The 20,641-nt window shown below is 41.5% G+C and overlaps 1 protein-coding gene across 2 annotated transcripts; it reads left to right on the forward strand.

Annotated features, from left to right (window-relative positions):
* Positions 1 to 520: 520 nt before the first annotated feature.
* Positions 521 to 20,641, forward strand: lmnl3 (lamin L3). 2 transcript variants are annotated; one of them, XM_020920853.2, is made up of 12 exons: positions 521 to 1,128; positions 3,444 to 3,600; positions 4,964 to 5,089; positions 5,787 to 5,957; positions 7,227 to 7,352; positions 10,245 to 10,465; positions 13,334 to 13,550; positions 15,101 to 15,208; positions 16,310 to 16,426; positions 17,564 to 17,659; positions 18,594 to 18,642; positions 20,421 to 20,641. In XM_020920853.2, exons 1-11 carry the CDS (start codon positions 731 to 733, stop codon positions 18,630 to 18,632), a joined length of 1,776 nt encoding a protein of 591 aa, XP_020776512.2. In that variant the 5' UTR covers positions 521 to 730; the 3' UTR covers positions 18,633 to 18,642; positions 20,421 to 20,641. The 2 variants fall into 2 exon arrangements, with proteins under 2 accessions (XP_020776512.2, XP_055010562.1); XM_055154587.1 differs by lacking the exon at positions 18,594 to 18,642.

Here is a 20,641-nt window from a genome sequence, read left to right on the forward strand (position 1 = left end):
CGGCTTTTAATAAGTGATATGTATATTTCTTGTTGAGTATTTTACTGTTTTTTATGTTTTTTTCTTCTACTGCGATTGCCATTGTCTGTCCTGTGTTTGTGTACAGCACTTTGGCCTCCTGTAAAGTTTTTAAAGTGCTTATAAATAAAGTTATTATGGTATTGGTAGATTGTAATCTTATTTGTCAAGTTGAATCTACTCAAATAAAGTAAAATGTTTTTAATTTAAGTCATTTTAACTTACCTAGGTATTGTTTTTTTGTTTGTTTGTTGTTTTTTTTTTTTTTATAAGTAACAAAAAGATAACAAGAGATAAATAAATAAGACACAATTATGTAAATGTACAAGTCAAAATAAAATAGAAAAATAAGTCATAAAATATAAAATCTCAGCTATATACATTGGAAAACAGTGCAATAATGATATGATGTTTGTCAGGACAGGACGTGTTTTATTTTCAGTGTGTCGCGGTGTACTGCAGGTTGACCGTCCGGAAGCGCTCGTGCTCAGTGCGGGTGACTTGACGCTCGTGTCTGCGCTGCGTTACTACAAGTCATTAGTTCCAGCTGTGGCTCTTTTTGGTTAAACCTCGAGGAGGAGCAGGTGGAGCTGAGACCGCGCTCTTTTCCTCGTCGCGCTTGAACTGACCCGCTCCTTTCTGTCTGGATTGTCGTATCGTTGCGCGCGGTCCAAACTCCGTGTGGAAGTCCTCCCGCCGCCTGTGCGCAGTCATGGCCTCCGCTGCCTCCACGCCCCTGACCACCGGGACCCGCAGTGGCCGCAGCACGCGCTCCTCCGGCCGCGTCATGACCCCCTCCTCCGCCGTCAGCAGCACGAGCCCCACGCGTCTGTCCCGGCTCCAGGAGAAAGACGAGCTGCGCAGCCTCAATGACCGCCTCGCCAACTACATCCAGCGGGTGCAGGACCTCGAGTCTGAGCGCTCCACGCTGCTCGTCCGCCTGGAGGAGAGCGATGAGTCCAAGGGCCGGGAGATGGGAAACATGCGCCGCTTGTACGAAGAGGAACTGGCCGACGTGAGGAAGACGCTGGACAGTGTCGCGAACGAAAGGGCCCGACTCCAGATAGAGCTTGGGAACATCTCAAGTGAGAACAAGAAGCTGCACACCAGGTCAGTTAAGGAGAAATCAATAAACAAAGTTGGAAAGCCTGGAGCAAGTCATTGAATTTGGCATTGTAGGGCTTTATCATTTCTGCGTTTGACCCTCATCACCTGTGGGGCAAAACTGTCAAGCAAAGTCAACACTCTGTAGTCCATGAAGTGTGTTTTTACTCTAGTTTTTAGTTTAGTTTTTAATCATCTATGGCACAGGTGTCAAACATAAGGCCCGGGGGCCAGATCCGGCCCTCCAAGACCTTTAATGTGGCCCTTGGGTGATTTTCTACTAAAATATTTTAATTATATTTTCTATTAAAATATTGGTACTTTTCTGCGCCGCTTAGCACAGCAGCGTCTCCAGCGTCTCTGTACGTGGCCCCTCCCACCAGAGCAGCACAAATGAAGACTTGTCTCTTTCCAAACGCTCTTAAACGACGATCGTTTTGACTGTTGACCGTGACACCCTCATCAGAAAAATGTCCAAAATGAGAAAAGTGGACAGTGAGTGCAGGATTTTCCAAGAAAAAATTACTTATTCCTGTTTGCATACAAGTTAATGTTAAAACATTGTGTTGAAATTTAATTTTTCTTAAAGTTTCAGGTTGTTCATAATATTATAAACTTATAATAAGAAAGAGTTCATCAATTAAAAAAGATTTCTGTAATAGATTTGTGTTTCTCTGCACAAATATTTGAACTTATTGTTATTTTTGGGGTTTATATGACATGAGTTTTCTGATCCGGCCCCTTTGGGATCAAAGTAGGTTGGATATGGCCCCTGGACCAAAATGAGTTTGACACCCCTGATCTATGGTGTTTTTAGTGTTGACTGAGAATAAAACTGTGTACAAACTAGAGACTGTTCCACTCTTGGGCTTCTTGTTCTATATTCCAACACATACACTAGTTTAAAGGTGCACTCTGTAACTTTTCTGGAGAGTCTGCCACCTTCTTGTCTCCAGGAAGTTGCTTTTGTTTGGCCTGGAGTGTTCCACAGTGTCCCAGTAAATGTATCCGTATCAAGCAGGAGATGTAACCAGACAAAGTTTAAGGTTTATGTTTTTCAAAGTATTTTAAAGGAATAAAAACGCCTGTAAGTGAATAAATGTACATTAACCTAAAAGCCATACTGTAGAACATTATTTTCCTCATGCAACTTAGACATTTTGGCCTTGTTCTTTCCCTGAACACTGGGTTGATAGTCTGATCCATCCGCCGTTTCACTTTGTAGAAACCGTCTGACCTCGCAGCCTTAGGGTTCGTTCGCTCGACGGTCGGTGGGTACTTTTTAATAATGATGATAATAATAATAATGCATCAGTTTTATATGACGCTTTTTTGGACACTCAGACACTTTACAGAGCATTGTTCATTCACTCCATACCCGGTGGTGGTAAACTGCTACTACTATAGCCACAGCTGCCCTGGAGCAGACTGACTGAAGCGAGGCTGCCAATCTGCACCATCGGCCCCTCCGACCACCACCATCACTCACGCACACACCACTTTCATACTAGGCAACGAGGGTGAAGTGCCTTGCCTAAAGACACAACAGTTTTTTACGATTGCCGCCCCCCCCGTGACACCTGATTTTCCCAGTTGTCTCCCATCCAAATACTAACCAGGCCCAGTTCTACTTAGCTTCTGAGGTCTGACGGGATCAGGCTTTGACAAACTGGTACGGCCACAAATCATTAATTCATAAATTCATCATAATATCATAAATTTATCATTTATCCAATTGCTGCTATTTGGTCGTGGCGTATGTAATGTGCCGCTAAATGGGACTAACTGGTATATTAAGCTTTTCCCAAATCCTGTAGGCAGAAGGGCAATAACGTCTTTCCCCTTGATGAAATTCACCAAACATTCTCTTTGTTCCGGCTTTAAATCCTCGATCTCAAGAATCATTGACAACACTGAATATATCACGCTTCACTGATTGGCTGATGACCGAACTTGCACTTCTGGGGTTTTGCGAACTGTCTATTGTATTTTGATTCCTGACTTAGTCGCTGGAGAGAAATTAAATTGAGCGGAGGCACTAGGTGGCTCCAGTCTGGCTACTGGGTTGAGCCTTTATTAATTGAACAGTTTAATACATGGAAACTTTTCATTGCTGTTTGTTTGCTAAAGTCTTCTGTCCTCACTGGCTTTTAATACAAGCTGAGCAGGTTTTATTGTATTTCTATTTTTATTCTCACTCTTTAGCATTTAGTATTGTCATTTTGTGTCTTTTATATCGACTGTAGTTTATTCTGTCCTCTAAACTAATGTGCTTTATAAGTTTGACTTTGACCTTGCCCGTGCTTGTGCCCTGTCCTTAGGCACCAGAAGAGTGAGGGGGAACTGACCAGCGCTCTGTCCCAGTGGAGGAAAGCAGAAGCAGCCCTGAACTCCAGAGAAGCTGAGGTGTCAAAACTGCTGTCGGCCAAAAACAGACTGGAGGAGCAGGTGTCCTATCTCCTGGACCAGCTCAGAAATGTATGAACAGACTTAAACTTCCTCTTAGCGTGTTATTCTTATGTCATAACTGTACGCAGGGTTTTAGTCATCGCTCTAAATTTATAGTTACCAAGCAAAAAGGATGAGTTTAACGTATGGCTCTGTGATGTGACAATTATGACAATTTTAGGTCTTCACATTTTTTTTTTTTTATATAAAAATGTCTTTCAAAATTAGTTTTCCGAACATAAACACCACGGACTATATACTTAAACTAGTATAATAAGGCTTTTCACAGTTGCTAGTGGATTGTGACAAATGTTAAAGTGACAAATGTTAAAGCACAACCCATTTCTTCATTTGTTCTTAATGTAAAATATGTACCATGAGTCAGTTTTTGTCTAAGGGCCTGTTTACACGAGAACGCTTGCGGGTAAAAACAAAATATTTTATCGGAAGTGCCTTTCGTTTAGACGGTGACGGCGTTTTTGGGGCTTAAAAATGAAAAAAAAAAAAAATCTGAAACCACCTCCAGAGTGGAAAAGTTGAATATGCTCCACTGTGACGTTTCTGTCTTCACTGCCCAAGATGCAAAACTCTGGTCAGATCTGCTCACGTCACGTACAAACAGTACACAGAAACAAACACGTCAGATCATTTCCATGTTTCGGACCTTCAACCTGCTCTGGCAGCTCTAATAAACTTACAGGAGGCTCCCAACAAATGTACAGAATCTCCAGAGAGACAATTAGTGAACAGAGAAGGATCTGCAATCACCTCTGTCAAATTCTGGATGCACTAGTTCGTCGCAAGTGAGCCGGACGGATATGGACGAGACGCGGAGAACCAGTCGATGGTGGGACAACTTTGTGGAAGGAGAAGCTGATGAAAATGCGTGGCGTGAAAAGTTCCATATGTCCAAAGATGCTCTTGTTGCTTTAAGTACAAACATACCCAATCGAATTACACACATTTTTGCATCACTGTTTGCACGCAGATTTCCTCCTGAAAACGCTCGTCTAAACGCGGAATAAAAAGTGAATATGCGATGCCACTTTCGCGTCTTCTGTTCAGATCGTCATCATGTAAACGTAGCCTCAGGTTGTGACTTCAATTGTAAAAACAAAATAATAGTTTAACTTCTTCCTCCTAAATCTTAACTCTGTTCTAGATCACAAGATCGCCTTTACGGACAGAGGACAGACTGGAGCCTGGACTAACCTTAGATTAGTCTGCGTATTGATGGAATCGGCCTTTTTTCTCACAACTTCTTTGTTTGCACGTTAAATTTATTCTTGATCTCTCTGGTGAAGCATCCTTGAAACCATTTGTTGTTAGTTAGAATTAAATTGATTCAACATTTGTATAAAACTGTACATCTTGTTGTTGTGTGTGTTGCCAGGTAGAGGGGGAACTATCAGATAATAAGAACAAACTGAGCTCAGAGATAGTGCAGCGCATCGATCTGGAAAACCAGCTCCAGACGGCCAAAGAGCAGCTGGCCTTTCAGAAGAACCTCAGTGAACAGGTAATGACCAATGTTTTTCATTTGAGTTTCTTCTGTCGCTCAGAAAAGGGGTTTTGGAGACTGAGAACCAGGGTTGTCGAAAACTGAGACTGATTTAAATTGATAATAAAGCTGATAATAGAGCTTGCATTGAAACTATAAATACTTTGAACAGGTACTGATACTGTACTAAAATTTATTTGTTGTTTGTCTAGTTTTGTTTTGGTTTTGTAAAATATTAAAATTAACGTGCACTATGTAGTTTTTTGGTGGAAGATCCGCCTGTATGTATCTGTTTACCTCCATTGAGATGTTATTTATTTGCTGGAAATGCTCCACAGTACGGCATTAAACTTGCCAATCAGTCAAACGTGTGGTGCCACCAGGCCGAGTTACGGGTCAGATCTGTGGAGAGGTGACCCCGCTCACTGTTAGAATGCATGTTTTTCCCGGACAAAGTTGGTCTAAGTACAACCCGGCCCCGGATAAGTGGAAGAAAATGGATGGATGGAAGTTATACCTACTAAGTGGATGAATGCAAAATGGAAGTTTAATGCCGCACTGTGGAACATTCCAGGCAAAGCAACGCCTTCTCAGACAAGCTGGAGGCATTCTGTCATATGTAAACAATAGAAACATTTGCTGTAATGGTATAGTAATGCGTCTCTGTAAAATGTTGTAAATAATACATTCATGATGTTCGTTTTATCGCCCGTAGGAGACCCAGGAGATCCGCAGTCGCAGTGAGAGCCGGCTGCTGGAGGTGGAGATGGCGCGGCGCGGAGAGTTTGAGTCTAAACTGGCCGACGCCATGCAGCAGCTCAGACAGGACCACGAGAACCAGCTCCAGCAGTACAAAGACGACCTGGACAAGACCTTCAGCTCCAAGGTACAGGACCACCAGGCTCTGAGGGGTTTGTGACGGGGGGATAATGATGATGCATTGGTTCAGTCTTTTGTAAACTGAGTTACAAGAGGTAATTCTGCTGGTACACAAGGCACTTTGCAGTTTAATTTTTGCTTTATTTGGAGTCATATAACGCAGTGGTGTCCTATTAAAAGCTGGTTTAGCCCTGATTTATGTCTAAAGGGGCGCTTTTTTAAATCTATTATTCTTTTTTGTACTGCTTTTAATTATTGATGTTATTTGTATTCATTGACCTTACTATTTTTATGTAATAGTTTCTATTAGTTCCTTAATTATGTTAGTTTCTGAACATAATTCTGCTTTAAATAATTTACTTTGCTATGTGAAGCCCTTTGGAAACTGTCTTGTTTATATTCAGGGCTTGTTTACACGTGAACACTTGTGGGTAAAAACTGCAAAATATTTTTTATCAGAAGTGCCTTTTTGGGGCTTAAAAACTCAAAAATCTGAAACCACCCTCCAGAGTGGAAAAGTTGAATCCTCTCCGCTGTAGTGTTTCCGTCCGTACTGCCCCAGACGCAAAATTTTGGTCAGATCTGCTCACGCTGCGTACGCTTTTACGTCACATACATCGCCACCTAGCTTCACTACCGCCCCCATACCCAATCGACTTCCACACACTTTTGCGTCACCGTATTCACGCAGATTTCCTCCCGAAAACCCTCACCTAAACGCGGAATAAAAAGTGAAGACGCGACACCGCTTTAGCATCTTCTGTTCAGACCGTCATCATATAAACGTAGCCTCAGAACGTCCAGTCTTTTATTTTATGTGGTCGTTGGAGATCTCATTGGTGCATGTATTGAAACATGGTCCTGAAATGGAATGACCACCTGATAAAATGTGTCGAGTTTGACATAATATGAATAATTATGATTGTCTGGAACAGTAAAGGAGCTCAAAACGTTCTGTATAATAACTAAAAACATTAATATTTCTCATGTACACGTTACAGTACAGGCTAGTATTGCAAATTAGTTTGAAAAGTGGACCAAGACAGAGACACAGAGGCTTGGAGTTTTTTACAACAGCTCTAGTTTTTGTACTTCAAAACTGTGCAGTGTTTGATGACCTAAATGAAATGACAATGACAATAAAAATCTTGGGTCTTGAATTTATATACCACAACAGCCTTATTATTAATCTAGAGCTGTTCCATATCGGTCATTACTCATTTGTTTCCTATATTTGATAAGTTTTCTCCTCATGTTTGTGTGTTTTGGACTCCAGTTGCAGCAGGCCCAGCAGACGGCACAAGACAAAACCAACACCGTCTCTGCCGTTAAAGATGAACTGGAAAACGCCAATCTACGACTGGAGACGCTCAGCTCACAGCTCCAGGTCTACCAGAAAGAGGTAAGTCTGTCCTCCCTGTCACACCGGGGTCACTGCTTTTCTCCCTCTGTGCAAATAATCAGAATCTATTTTTTGCCCAGAGCGATTTAAAACGTCCTCATATCCTGTGACTGACTGGCTCCACCCTGTTCAAACCCCGATGCATCAAACATGAGGAAACAAATAATAAATAAAATATATCTAGGACAATCGTGAGAAAGCATGCAATAGTTTTTTTTTTTTAAAGGTGCACTGTGTCACTTTTGTGGTTGAGGGTTTTCCCACCCGCTCGTTTCCATGGAGACTGCTGTGCCTGTAATACATAAAAGTATGGAATTAAACATCTGAAATTGCTATTGCCTGATCTTGTCAGATACCGGAAGCTAAACAAGGCGGGGTGTGGTCGGTACTTGGAGAGAAGTGGGAAATACCAGATGTCACAGCAGCTCTAGTGCAGGGGTCTCCAACCTGTAGCTCTCCAGCTCCTTCCAAGTGGCTCACCAAGGGATTGCTGAATTACATGTATTGAATAACCAAAATAACTCAAATTGGATGAATTAAATGCCTATTATTGTAAATCCATCATTCATAAATAAAACATGAAACATTAATCATTATTTATCTAACTGTACCCCATCTAAGTCTTATGTGTACTTTATTTCCTGTGAGCTCTCTGGCATTTTTGTTTTGTGAAGGTAGCTCACCAGAGGAACAAAGTTGGAGACCCCCGCTCTAGTGGAAACTAGTAGAAAGTGTCCTTTGGTAAGACTTGTGAAAAATCCCTCTGTCGTCCAGGTAGACTCCATGGCAAAGGAGAAATTCAATTTGTCAGCTGGACAAAAGTTTATTTTGGTCGAATACGTTTCGCAGCTCATCCAAACTGCTTCTTCAGTTCTGGTCGAATGCTGGTGGACACTGACTTATATCCGTCTGCAGGGAGGAGCTAACTATCTACTCTGAAAATAACACACCTACTTGTTTACTGTTTCTGTTAGTTAGTGTTAGGTTTATCTAAACATTAAAAACAAGAAGAAAGACAAGAGATTAATTCAGTTTTACTCATGAGGAGAACGGGCAGAGAGTGGGCATCAAAACCAACAGTCTCCACACGTTCTGATGACTCAAGGCCGTTCTCCTCTTTTTATTTCATTAGGAGGCCCTAGTTACAGAATGATAATTCTCAAGGGGAAGGGGAAACCAGCAAAGACATAATAAGAAACTGATGCAGCTAAGCATAGTATAAACACATAAATAGATTAACAACAGGAGGTGCCTTAGTTATGGTCAGACACCATCATAACTCTTGCATGTGTGACAGTGGAAGTTGGCTTCATGTGAGGAATCATCTCGAGGTTCACTAGAGCGATAGGTCACTGCACACAGTTGTCAAACACACAGAGGTTATTCAACAAGTGACAAGTGATTGGTACATTATAAATCAAAGAATTGTAGTACATAAATGGTTAACTCATAGGCCTAGAATATCACACAAGTATTTAGCAAATATGGGATAATAAAATTATTCTGACATTTAGCTCGGCCTATTGAACTTGCGCTGAGTGTGGGGTCATATTAGCAGAATCGTTCAGGGCCATTAATGGAGCTTTCACACCTCTGGGCCTGACCTGGTTATCCCTATTGTTCTCTTGTTTGTTTTGATTTAGATTTGAGGATGGAGTTGTAAATAGGAGATAGATGGTTTCTGTTTAAAGGTGGATTCTTTAACATAAACAGCTTCTTTAACTGCCCTCTCAAACCAATTCTTTTCTCTGGCTAAGATCTGTACCTCACCGTCTTCAAAAGAGTGGCCCGTGGCTTTTAGGTGGAGATGAACAGCAGACTGTGGTCCTGTGTTGCTCTCTCGTCTGTGTTGGTACATCCTCTTACCATCGCTGTTTAGTTTCTCCAGCGTCACGCTCACTGCAGTTTTCACTACACTGAATGGAGTAGATCACATTGCTTTGTTTGTCGCTCTGTGTTTTGTCCTTTGGGTGGACCAGTTTCTGTCCTAAATTGTTTGCAGTTTTGAAATAGACTGGGTTCTCATGTTGTCTGAAAATCCTCTGTAGTTTGGTGTGCTTGTTTGCATCAGTCTGTCCCAGGACAAAAATAGCTTAGAACCACCAAGTGTGGAGTGAAGGATTTATGCAGCGTAGTGTCTCTGAGTGTCCAATAATGCACTATATAAATCCATGGAAACAAGTGGGTGACTCTATCAAAGTGAGCCCACTAAGGCTAAGAATGCATGTTTTGAAATTGTGGACTTGTGGGTGACCAAACTGCCCCAATATACGTTTCTGGGTTGATGTTAAAGATGTTCTACAAAAATATATTGGCTGTTGACCTCTTGTTGGACCCTTGATACGTTTCCTGGTGGTGTCTCTCATGATCAGTGCTTTCTGTTGCATTTTCTTCTGATGACTGCAAGAAAAATGATCACGATCTACTGACTGTTGATCAGTGGGTATCAAAAATGAGACAAAGTTTATACAATGGAGCTGTTACCGGCTCAACTACAGCTAAATGTGTCAAATTTTGAAAAGAGGTGGGTCCAATTATTGACTTTTTCAAATAAGACACTTACCCTAACGTGCAGTAAATGTATACATTGTGTGAGGGTCTGATCTTAGGACACTGCTGATGTGAATTAATTTGTGGCAATAAAAGTTTAAATGCATGTTTTTCAAGACAACAAGTAAAAATTACAGGGTGGCTCTTGCACAGTCATGAGTCAGGTTCATTTTGTTTTGCAGTTTGAGTCATGAAATAAAGATACTAGAACAGGACCAAACCAAGTCTACGCTGGAACAAAACTAGGCTCAAACCAGGACAAGGATTACCTCACCCTAGTTTGAACCTGTAAACTTTGCTGCATCCCTCTGAGCTGTCCCTGCTCGTGTGTTTTGTGTTTAGAAAATGTCACTGGAGAGCCGCGTGCAGGAGCTGGAGCGGACCCTGGACAGGGAGCGACAGGTGTGGCAGGAGCGGCTCAACGCGAAAGAGCAGGAGATGCTGGGCCTGAGGAGTCAGATGTTCTCTCAGCTGGAGGACTACGAGCATCTCCTGGACACAAAGCTGGCTCTGGACATGGAGATCAACGCCTACAGGAAGATGCTGGAGGTGGAGGAGCAGAGGTGAACCTAAGGACACAAGAGTTTTATTTTTATGTAGCACTTAACAAGATTGATAAGCTTCTCAAGGCTGCATTATAGAGATCCCTCATTTACTGCGGGGCTTATGTTCTAAATAAAACCCGCAATAGTTGTCAGCTTTATTTTTTACAATTATTATATCAGTTTTAAGGCTGTAAAACCCCTCACTACACTTTATACACTTTTCTCACACAGGACAGTTACAACCCTTTTTGCATCCTTCTTAAAATTTATTGCTGCTGTCGTCCTTTTGTTATTTTCCTCCTTTATGTAACGAACCGAAGATTAATTTATTCCGTAATGGCGCCTTACAGCTGCGTAACTTCTGGCATGTCCAGAAGTCAAATTTTTGTGCGATGGTTTGCATCTTCCTCTCCCTTTTGGGCGCGACCGCAGGAGCCTTTGTCGGTGCAGAACGTTTTGTCGGGGAGAAAACTTGCAAACATACTGCACTTCAGAATCACACTGCTAGAGATCGAACCTTTATGTAAATTTAACAAACTGAGTGCATTCTGTTCTGTACAGGAGACACGGCACAGAGGAGACTGATTGATAATGGTCTATAATCCCTTAGCCAATCAGGACGCAGGGGGAGTAACACAATGCAGGTTCATATGCTGTTTAAAAAAAAACAAAAAACATGCGAAATTGCATTAAAAATAAAATCCGTGAAACATTCTGAGGTATAGGACTGACTGAGTAATACTGTGATAAAAATGCATTTTTTTTGGCCATGTCATATGTTTATCCAAGAGTTAAAGGTGCACTGTGTAGTTACACAGGTTTGGTTGGGGGTCAGTCACTTGCTTCTTTCTATGGATGTGTCATTGCCCTGCCTGGAATGTTCCACAGTATGAATAAATGTAAAGTAGAGCTGTTTAATGCCAATTACAGGTGGTTTTATACATCAAAAATACAATCACAATGCCTGATTTTTTTTAGGTGAGTCGGGTTTCCTCTCTGCAGATCTGACCTCTAACTTCTGACGTCTGGTTTGGTCTCCATGAAGATAGAAAAATGTAATGCCATACTGTGAAACATTCCAGACAAAGCAACAACACTCCACTGAGAAAGGCATTTGAAGGACCCTCCACCAGCAAAGTTACACACTGCCCTTTTAATGTAATAATGTAATCCCATTTAGATCTAGTTTAGACCTGGTATAATCCTGTTATAGACCTGGATTAGATCTGGTGGTACTCAAAAGCCAAAATATTTTTAAGTATTGGTATTCTTGTTACATATTAATCCACAGAGGGCACCCATGACAGTGACTAGAACATTTCCACTATCCAAAAGTTTTCACTTTAACCTCTGTTCTGACATGTGCGTACTTCTGCTGCGTTCCTGGGAAAGACACTTGCCAGAGTCTGAAGTCTGAAGGGCTGCAGACGGATATTTGCAGCCACACTTCAGTCAGACAGAAGCTATGGGAGTGGCTTATCACAAATGCCATGCAGCGTTGAGCATCTGCCCTGCCCACTTTATCTCTGCTGCAACTGATACTGAATATAGAGCATAGATATAGTAACTATTGTCTCATGCTGTTGTTTCCACATGGTTCATATTAATCTCTCCTTTTTGTATTTACACTACCGGCCAAAAGTTTATAGACCAAAACGTATTCTAAACTTTTGATTCATGAAAGTGTCCACCTTTGGCAGATATAACAGCTGAACACACTCGTGGCTCGTTCTTTTTGCAATAGAAATCAAATATTCTTCAGAAAGTTCTTCCCAAGTCTGCAGCAGAAGTTCCCATAAATGTGTGGCACTTGTAGGTTTCTTGACTTTCACTCTTCTGTCCAGTTCATCCCAAACCAGCTCGATGGGGTTTAAGTCTGGAGACTGTGCTGGACACTCCATGTTTTCAAGTTTTATCATCTTGTTGTTCTTTCCTGAGGTAGTTTTGGCAGAGCTTGGACTTGTGTTTTATTATATTTTATCTCTTCTTTTAACCTCTGTCTGTTCAGTTTTTACCCTTATACCATTTCAAGCTCTTCATTGGACTTGCACGACTTGAATTGCAATAAATAACTGGAAAAATTAGGGCGTTCTTAAACTTTTGACCGATTGTGTAAATGTACGTAATGCACCATGTCGGGGAATCAGCTGTTTGGGACAGTGTCAGGAAGTTATTTTTTTTCCCATTATTCTTGGTATGAGTCTGACAGTTGCTTCAACAAAATCCAATGCAAAAAGCTTCAAAGTGTCAATTTATTTTTCTTAATTCTCTGCATTTACAACACACTACAGAATATGAAGAGCCTTTATCTTAAATGATCTTATTAGGCTATTTTCTGATCAATGTTAAAATGTTGTTTCCTTATCACAAACCTAGAGTTGTGTTTTGTTTCATTCACACATGTTTAACGCACAAACCTGCATATTAAAGCTGAGTTCTTCTCTCAAACGGAAAACACTCTGTTCCACCTTCTGATGTCATGTGGTGATACAGGAAGTGCTCCACTGCGTTTTTAAACTCCATATATCTTCACTAGAATCATTTGGATAATTTCTGCTCTGGAATTTCCAATCTCTATTGAGCAAAAAGGTAAAAGGTAGTCATTAAGTTAAACTACTGCTTCATGACATCACAAGGTGGACCAGAGCATTTTTTTGAGCTTTGGAGATGTAGACAGACTCATTTTAAATGGTTACTCAAACATGTGAATGAAACAAAACTCTGGTTATGTTTTTAATGAGATAATAACATTCCAACATGACTAAAACTCAGTGTAATATATGATTTTTAAACCAGGAAACTCTGGATTTTTCAGAGTAGCGGCAGAAAAATGCATTATGGATGGATTATGGAGCCTGGCTTGACCTCTTCGTATTTGCCCCACAGGCTGAAGCTGTCCCCGAGCCCGTCCCAGCGCACCGCAGTGTCCCGCACCCACGAGGAGCGGCCGAGGCTGAGGGGCAGGAAGAGGAAGCACGAGGGTCCTACGGGCAGCTCCCCGGCCTCCAAAATGTCCTCCTGCTCGACCGAGAGTGGATCTGTGAGCGTGAGCGAAGTGGACACACAGGGCAGGTTCATCAGGTTAAAGAATAACTCGGAGATGGTAAGAAGTCTGGCAGGATTTCAATAGCAAAATATGCACATAGAATTGATTTAATGCAGGTTCTGTCTTAAAGGTGCTTTGTGTAACTTTTCTGGTGGAGGGTACGCACATCAAATACTTTCCTGCATGGAGATGTTAATGCTTTGTCTGGAATGTTTCACAGTATTATATTAAACCTTTCTATCCTCATGGAGATCAAACTAGACCAAGTAAAAGTTCACACCTGTGGAGAGTTGACCCCGCTCAGTCAGAATGCCTGTTTTCCGAGGTATTTTTCAGCAATAAAATCCCCTGTAATTGAATAAATGCAGAGATGTTTAATGTCATACTGTGGAAAACTCCAGGCAGAGCAATGATGTTTCCATAGAAGGCAAGGCAAGTTTATTTGAATTACTTTGTGTACGAATTGTGCTATACAAAGTGCTTTACAGAATAATAAACACATTAAAATCACAATACAAACAAATTAAAACATAAATAGTCATCATAAAATTAAAAAAGACACACAGAAGAGTGCAGAATGAAAATGTTTGTCATACGCAGCTAAACGGAACCATTTTGAGCCTAGATTTTAATAGAGTGAAAGTAGAGTTTGTCTCACATCTTCAGGAAGACTGTTCCAGGTTTTAGCTGCATAAAACTGAAATGCTGTCTCCCCGTGTTTAGTCCTGACTCTGGGCACCAGCAGGAGGCCGGTCCTTGAAGTCCTCAGAGTGCGAGATGGTTCATATGACACTAACATGTCAGAGATGAACTTTGGTCCTCGCCCACAGAGAGACTTGTACACAAACAGAGCTGCTTTAAAGTTTATTCTCTGAGCCACAGCAGCCAGTGCACAGACCTGAGCACAGGACTTATGTACTCGTACTTCCTGGTTCGAGTCAGGACCTGCGCAGGTGACGGACGCTCCATCAGAAAACTTACACAATGCACTTTTAAGGGAGTCTATTGTAGAGATGCGCGGATATACAGCCGCAGACTCCGCGGCTAAACTGCGGGTCGGGCGGATGACGTGACGAAAAATATTTTAATTAAATTCGGGCGGGTGGCGGTTTCACTATTCAAATAAAAAACTCTGAACTCGGCGCAAATGGGAGGAGACTGAGCGGATGGCGGGCGGGTGCGGTTTTGAAAACTGGTTAAAAACTGTGGTTGCAAATGGATAGCGGGAGGATGATGAGTTTTGCGATGCGGTTGCGGATGAAAAAGTAGCCCATCCGCGCATCTCTAGTCTATTGACATGTGTTTATTTAGTGTTGGGCAATATGACACAATGAATTTTTTTTTTTTTTTTTTTTTCCACTCACGTTGTTGATGATCACAATTTCTAGTCTGACATTTCATCTTGTCTTAAAAACAAATACAGTGGCTTTCAATATTAATTCTTGACCCTAAATACTGTATTAATCATTGCCATTACCATTGCTGATTAGCTAGTAATCTGAACTCTGAACTTGCTTTTAGGACACAACAAAACGCTAGAAAGATTCATATGCTTGAAATGGGTTTTATTAGAAATTGCATAGAGTGTGATTCGTCTGTGTGTCCAGGAGCAGTGTTTGGACGGCTGGGTGGTGCGGAGGCTTTATCCAGACTCCGGTGAGATCTCCTTCAACATCCCGTCCCCGTGTGTCCTGACCGCAGGCCAGACTCTCACTGTAAGACCTGCTCCTATAGGCATTTGTACTGCCAAGGGTCAATCACGTTCAGACTGCAGGGCTTAAAGCTCAGTTCGGAATTTTTTGTGAAATCTGATTTATTTTTTTTGTGAGGTTGTTCACATTTCCAATTAAATGCGACTTGTTTGTGATCTCCAGTGTGAACTTTAAACGCTCCAAAAGTGTCCCGCATGTGCATTGGAGGACACGACAACGTCAAACGCAGCAAGCATGCTCAGTGTTTACGAAGTCGCCTAAACGCTGGGCTTGTCTCCCAAAATACGGTCCAGTTTTTCATAAAATGGACAGGTTACACATCCACAGCTGCTTTGAGTCTTTAGCCTCCTTGTATTTGGCTCGCAGGGTCTTTATTTTTTTTACATTGGAGCCAGGACCGTCAAAATCCACCCATTTCTGATAAGACCCATCCAATTTGGCCTGAATACACCGATTCCCCCAAATATTAATTAACTCACTAACCTCGCTTTCCCTCCATTGACTAGACTCTGAGCCTGACGTGTAGGTGGGATGAATGCGACCTGACCGTTCAGACTGAAGTCGCATGTCAAAAGATCGGATATGTATTGGTTTTAGGAGCACATATCCAAGTGGCCTGGGTCACATTTGGAAAAAAAATCGTTAAAAAAAGCCATTAAAAGATCAGATACAGGTCACGTAGGGGTGAAAAAATCAGATTTGGGTCACTTCAGGCTGCAGTCTGAATGTGACCTACTCATGTGACGCCTTTGTTTTGGCCGTTTTCTGCTTTCGTTTTTTGGTTTAGTACAGAATTAGTGTTTTTCAGACTCCATTTATTTTGTAACAACACCCTTCGTAATTAATGTTGCTAAGGAAGTTGGATCACACCTGGATAAAAGCTTTGTTGTGCTCACCTGGTGTCTCTCAGGTCTCACATTCTTTTAAAGGTGTTTTCACAGCGCCGTACGACACGAGTCACTCTCCGGATCACAGTGAAGTGACGCTCTGAAGCCACCTTTTATAAGCTGCTGTGACACTGGGGCTGGATCAGAGCGCAGTAATGTGTGAAACCCTCTTGGCTTGTTTGTTCTGTTTTAACCCAGCCTGATTTGTTTTTGTCAGATCTGGGCGGCCGGCTCTGAGGAGGAAGCGGACTCCAACGACCTGGTCCTGGAGAGCCACAGAACCTGGGGCCCCGCGACCGACGTCAGGATCATTCTCCTCAACCCAAACTATGAGGTAAGAAGATCAACTCGCTGTTTTTTTAATGAACTAACAGTCAGTCAGCAGATGTTCTTTTTTAATGGCATCTCAGCGCATTGGCAACCGTTCCAAATGCTTTTTCCACATTCACAGTCATTCCACACAAATGACACGCTCGCTCTAATATTTCAGATGACGGTGTAAAGCTGCCGTGACCTGACATGGCAGATTTAGTGGCGCGTTTGAGAAAATGCTGCACAGTAGGGCTAAATATAAGACCTTGACAGTAAGAATCACACAGTCTGAGCTAATTTGCGCTACACTTTTTGAAATATCAAGATGCTTTTGAAGCCACTGCTGCCCTGGGGTGGCTGAGGCATGTCTGGAAATCTCTTATCAGTGTTTCTAAAACCGGTGGTATGCAGACGACTCTTAAATTCTAGTGTTGGCTTAATTTGGAGAACTTGTGTAGCTGTGATTAAACCTGGTAAAGTTCTGCTACTGACAAAGTAAAAACAACCAAATATTTTATCGGAAGTGCCTTTTGTTTAGACGGTCACAACGTTTTTGGGCTTAAAAATGCAAAAATCTGAAACTATTCTCCAGAGTGAAAAAGTTGAATACACTCCGTCGTAGTATTTCTGTCTACGCTGCCCAAGACGCAAAACTCTTTTCAGATCTTTTCAGGTCACGTACGCGTTTACGTCACATACACACACAGTACACAGAAACAAACATGTCGGATGGCACGCATACCCAATCAATTTCAACACATTTTTGCGTCACCATATGCATGCAGATTTCCTCCCATAAACGCTCATCTAAACATGGAATAAAAAGTGAAGACACGACACCACTTTTGCGTCTTCTGTTCAGACCGTCGTCATATAAACGTGGCCTAAATCTGATTGTACTATGAATTCTAAATGTAAAATCCAGAGGCAGTGGAAAAGTAAAAAATTGTGGACAGTAAATCAGGTTCACTATTTCTAGATTTTGTTCTATGCAACCATATAATTAAAAAAACATGCAGTTTAGGAGGGGCCCTGACAGTGATTTGGCAACACATCATCAAATACGTGAACTTGTTTTCCTGTTTCTAACTTTGAGAGTGAATAAAAGCTCTAACACTAGTCCTGTAGTCACCCACTGTGTGCTCTGTGTGCTCTGTAGGAGATGTCTGAGCGGAGGATGAGGATTCAGACAGGCCCAGACTTGGACTTTGAGGAGTTCATGGCTCACAGTGAAATGCATCAGTTCAGGAGACAGGTAAACACTTAGAATAAAAATAAACAAACCTCCATTGTAAAAGATACAATCAGGGGAAATCTACTGTTTAACTTGGTACAAAATATTTTCTCTCAGATGAGACGCTTTCCTGTGCAGTGTCGATGCACAGAATTAGTTTGCAGACTTTATTACAATGTTTAAGTCGTATTATTTCAATTATTTTTTATATAATCTAATCTAATATAATATAATATTTCCAATATTTGAGGGTGTTCCTTGGAAAAAAAAAAAAAAAAACTATCTAGGTAAGTTAAAATGACTCTAATTAAAAACATTTTACTTTGAGTCGATTCAACTTGGCAAGTAAAATTATCTACCAGTGGAATAAATGTTTTTATAAATTCAAGCAACATTAGATTTTAAGTGTACAAAGATAAATTTTCATATTTAAGTACAAAAAGTCTTATTCCACTGGAGGATCATTTTTAACCAGACTGGCGCCACCTAGTGCCTTCACTCAATTTCATTTCTCTCCAGGTCACTAGGTCAGGAATCAGAATACACTAGACCAGGGTGTCAAACATACGGCCCGGGGGCCGGCTCCGTCCCTCCAAGACCTTTAATCTGGCCCCTGGCTGATTTCCTATTAAATAAAGTTAAATATAAAAAGTACCCACCTACCGTCGAGTGAATTCTAACGCTGTGAGGTCAGACCGTTTCCACAAAGTGAAACCGGCTGATGAATCAGGCGAGGTAATTTTACTTGTCAAGTGAAATCAAATATATCAAATAAAACTTTGTTAATTCAAGTCATCTTAACTTGACTAGATTTTGTTTTTTGCATTAAGATTGGGTAATCGTACCAGCTTGTATTATTTGTTAAAGAAAAACAGTGAAGCCTTCAGAGCTCAAAAAGATATTTATTTATTGTTAATGTTTTAAGAGTTAATTCTATTTCTTGTGAACTCTGAAGCCAAAGAAAAAGAAGAGGAAATGTTGCTCTGTGTCTTGAGCAGTTGTAGGTATGTGGCGCCTGCAGATGTGTCGCGGTGCACGGCTCTAACACACATGACCTGCTGCTTACATGTCTGTGCGATCTAACCTGCGGAAAGTTGCATGTTAAAGCTTTAGTGTCATATATGTGTGTGTATGAAGCTTAAAAGTGCAGTGTGTTGCTTTTCTGTCGAAGGTCCGCCACCTGCTTGTCCTTTTTAGAGATGTTATTGTTAAATGTTATAGCATCAATCTGTAGTCTAATGCCATGGAGACGAGCAGGTGCTGACACTATAGGCTGAGTCACAGGTCAGATCTGTGGAGAGGCGACCCCACTGATGGTAGAATCCATGTTCTTCAAAGTAGCAATACAAACATTTGAATAACTACAAGTTTAATGGAGCAAAGCAGTTACACCTCCAAGGAGACAAGCAGGTAGCAGAACCATCAACAGAAAAGTTACACAGTGCAGCTTTAATGTAATTCTGAAAGTGATTTTTGCTCAAGAAAGTCGCTGCGTGTTTATTGTCTTAATTCGTGTGTACATTTCGAAGACTTTACTAACAATGGGAGTTTAAATCTTGTTCTAATCTACCTGTGGTTAATATTTTGTTTAATGGAATTCAAGACTATATATCTTGAGTTTGTGTTCACATTTCCACATCGGGTTTAATCCCAGTTTACTCTTGATGTAGACTTTGTTTAGTCCTGGGTTTAGTCTCTGGAGTCCCTGGTTTAGTCCTGGGTTTAGGTCATTTAGTTCTGGGTTTTAGTCCTGGGTTTAGGTAATTTAGTCCTGGGTTTTAGGGTTGGGTTTAGTCCATGGAGCCCTGGTTTTTTGTCCTGGGTTTAGGTCGTTTAGTCCTGTGTTTTAGTTTGTTTAGTCCTGGGTTTTATTCCCGGGTTTAATCTGTGTAGTCCTGGGTTTTAGTCCTGGGTTTTAGTCCTGGGTTTTAGTCCTGGGTTTTAGTCCTGGGTTTTAGTCTGGGTTTTAGTCTGTTTAGTCCTGGGTTTTAGGTTTTAGTCCTGGGTTTTAGTCTTTTAGTCCTGGGTTTTAGTCTGTTTAGTCCTGGGTTTTAGTCTGTTTAGTCCTGGGTTTTAGTCTGTTTAGTCCTGGGTTTTAGTCTGTTTAGTCCTGGGTTTTAGTCTGTTTAGTCCTGGGTTTTAGTCTGTTTAGTCCTGGGTTTTAGTCCTGTTTAGTCCTGGGTTTTAGTCTGTTTAGTCCTGGGTTTTAGTCCTTAGTTCTGGGTTTTGGTCCGTGTAGTTCTGGGTTTTGGTCCGTGTAGTTCTGGGTTTTGGTCCGTGTAGTTCTGGGTTTTAGTCCTGGGTTTAGTGCGTGGAGTCCCTGGTTTAGTTCATTTAGTCCTGGGTTTAGTTCATTTAGTCCTGGGTTTAGTTCATTTAGTCCTGGGTTTAGTTCATTTAGTCCTGGGTTTTGTTCATTTAGTACTGGGTTTTAGTTCTCGGTTTAGTCCGTGTAGTTCTGGGTTTTAGTCTCTGGATTTTAGTCTGTCTGGTCCCTTGGGGTTTTAGTTCTCGGTTTAGTCTGTGTAGTTCTGGTTTCTAGTTCGTTTAGTCCTGGATTTCAGTCTTGGGTTTAGTCCGTGGAGTCCTGGGTGTCCTGGGTTTTAGTCCTGGGTTTAGTTTGTTTAGTCTTGGGTTTAGTCCGTGTAACCCCCGGGTTTTAGCCCCCAGGTTTTAATCCTGTGTGAGAAAGCGTGTACTCTGCCTCATTTGACTTTGAGCACTAACCCAGTATTTCCAGACACTGGTACAAAAGTTTCTAATGGAGTCTGTCTGTTCACAGGACCACTGTAAGGAGGCCAGTTGTGCGGTCATGTGATCTCTTCTGCTTTTCTGATCCAAACACCAAAACCTGCTGCTGCTGCTCCTCGTACAAACCCGGCCTGTACTACGTGTTTCTTTGGCAACACATAGTACAGGCCAGGTTTGTACTTGAACTGCAAGACATATAATTTGCACAAGATAATAGTTTTAATTTAATATTAATAAAGACTTCGTAACAAA

Source organism: Boleophthalmus pectinirostris, unplaced genomic scaffold, assembly GCF_026225935.1.
Source record: "Boleophthalmus pectinirostris isolate CB_2022bp ecotype Guang Dong unplaced genomic scaffold, ASM2622593v1 HiC_scaffold_19, whole genome shotgun sequence".
In the NCBI taxonomy this organism is placed as follows: Eukaryota; Metazoa; Chordata; class Actinopteri; order Gobiiformes; family Gobiidae; genus Boleophthalmus; species Boleophthalmus pectinirostris.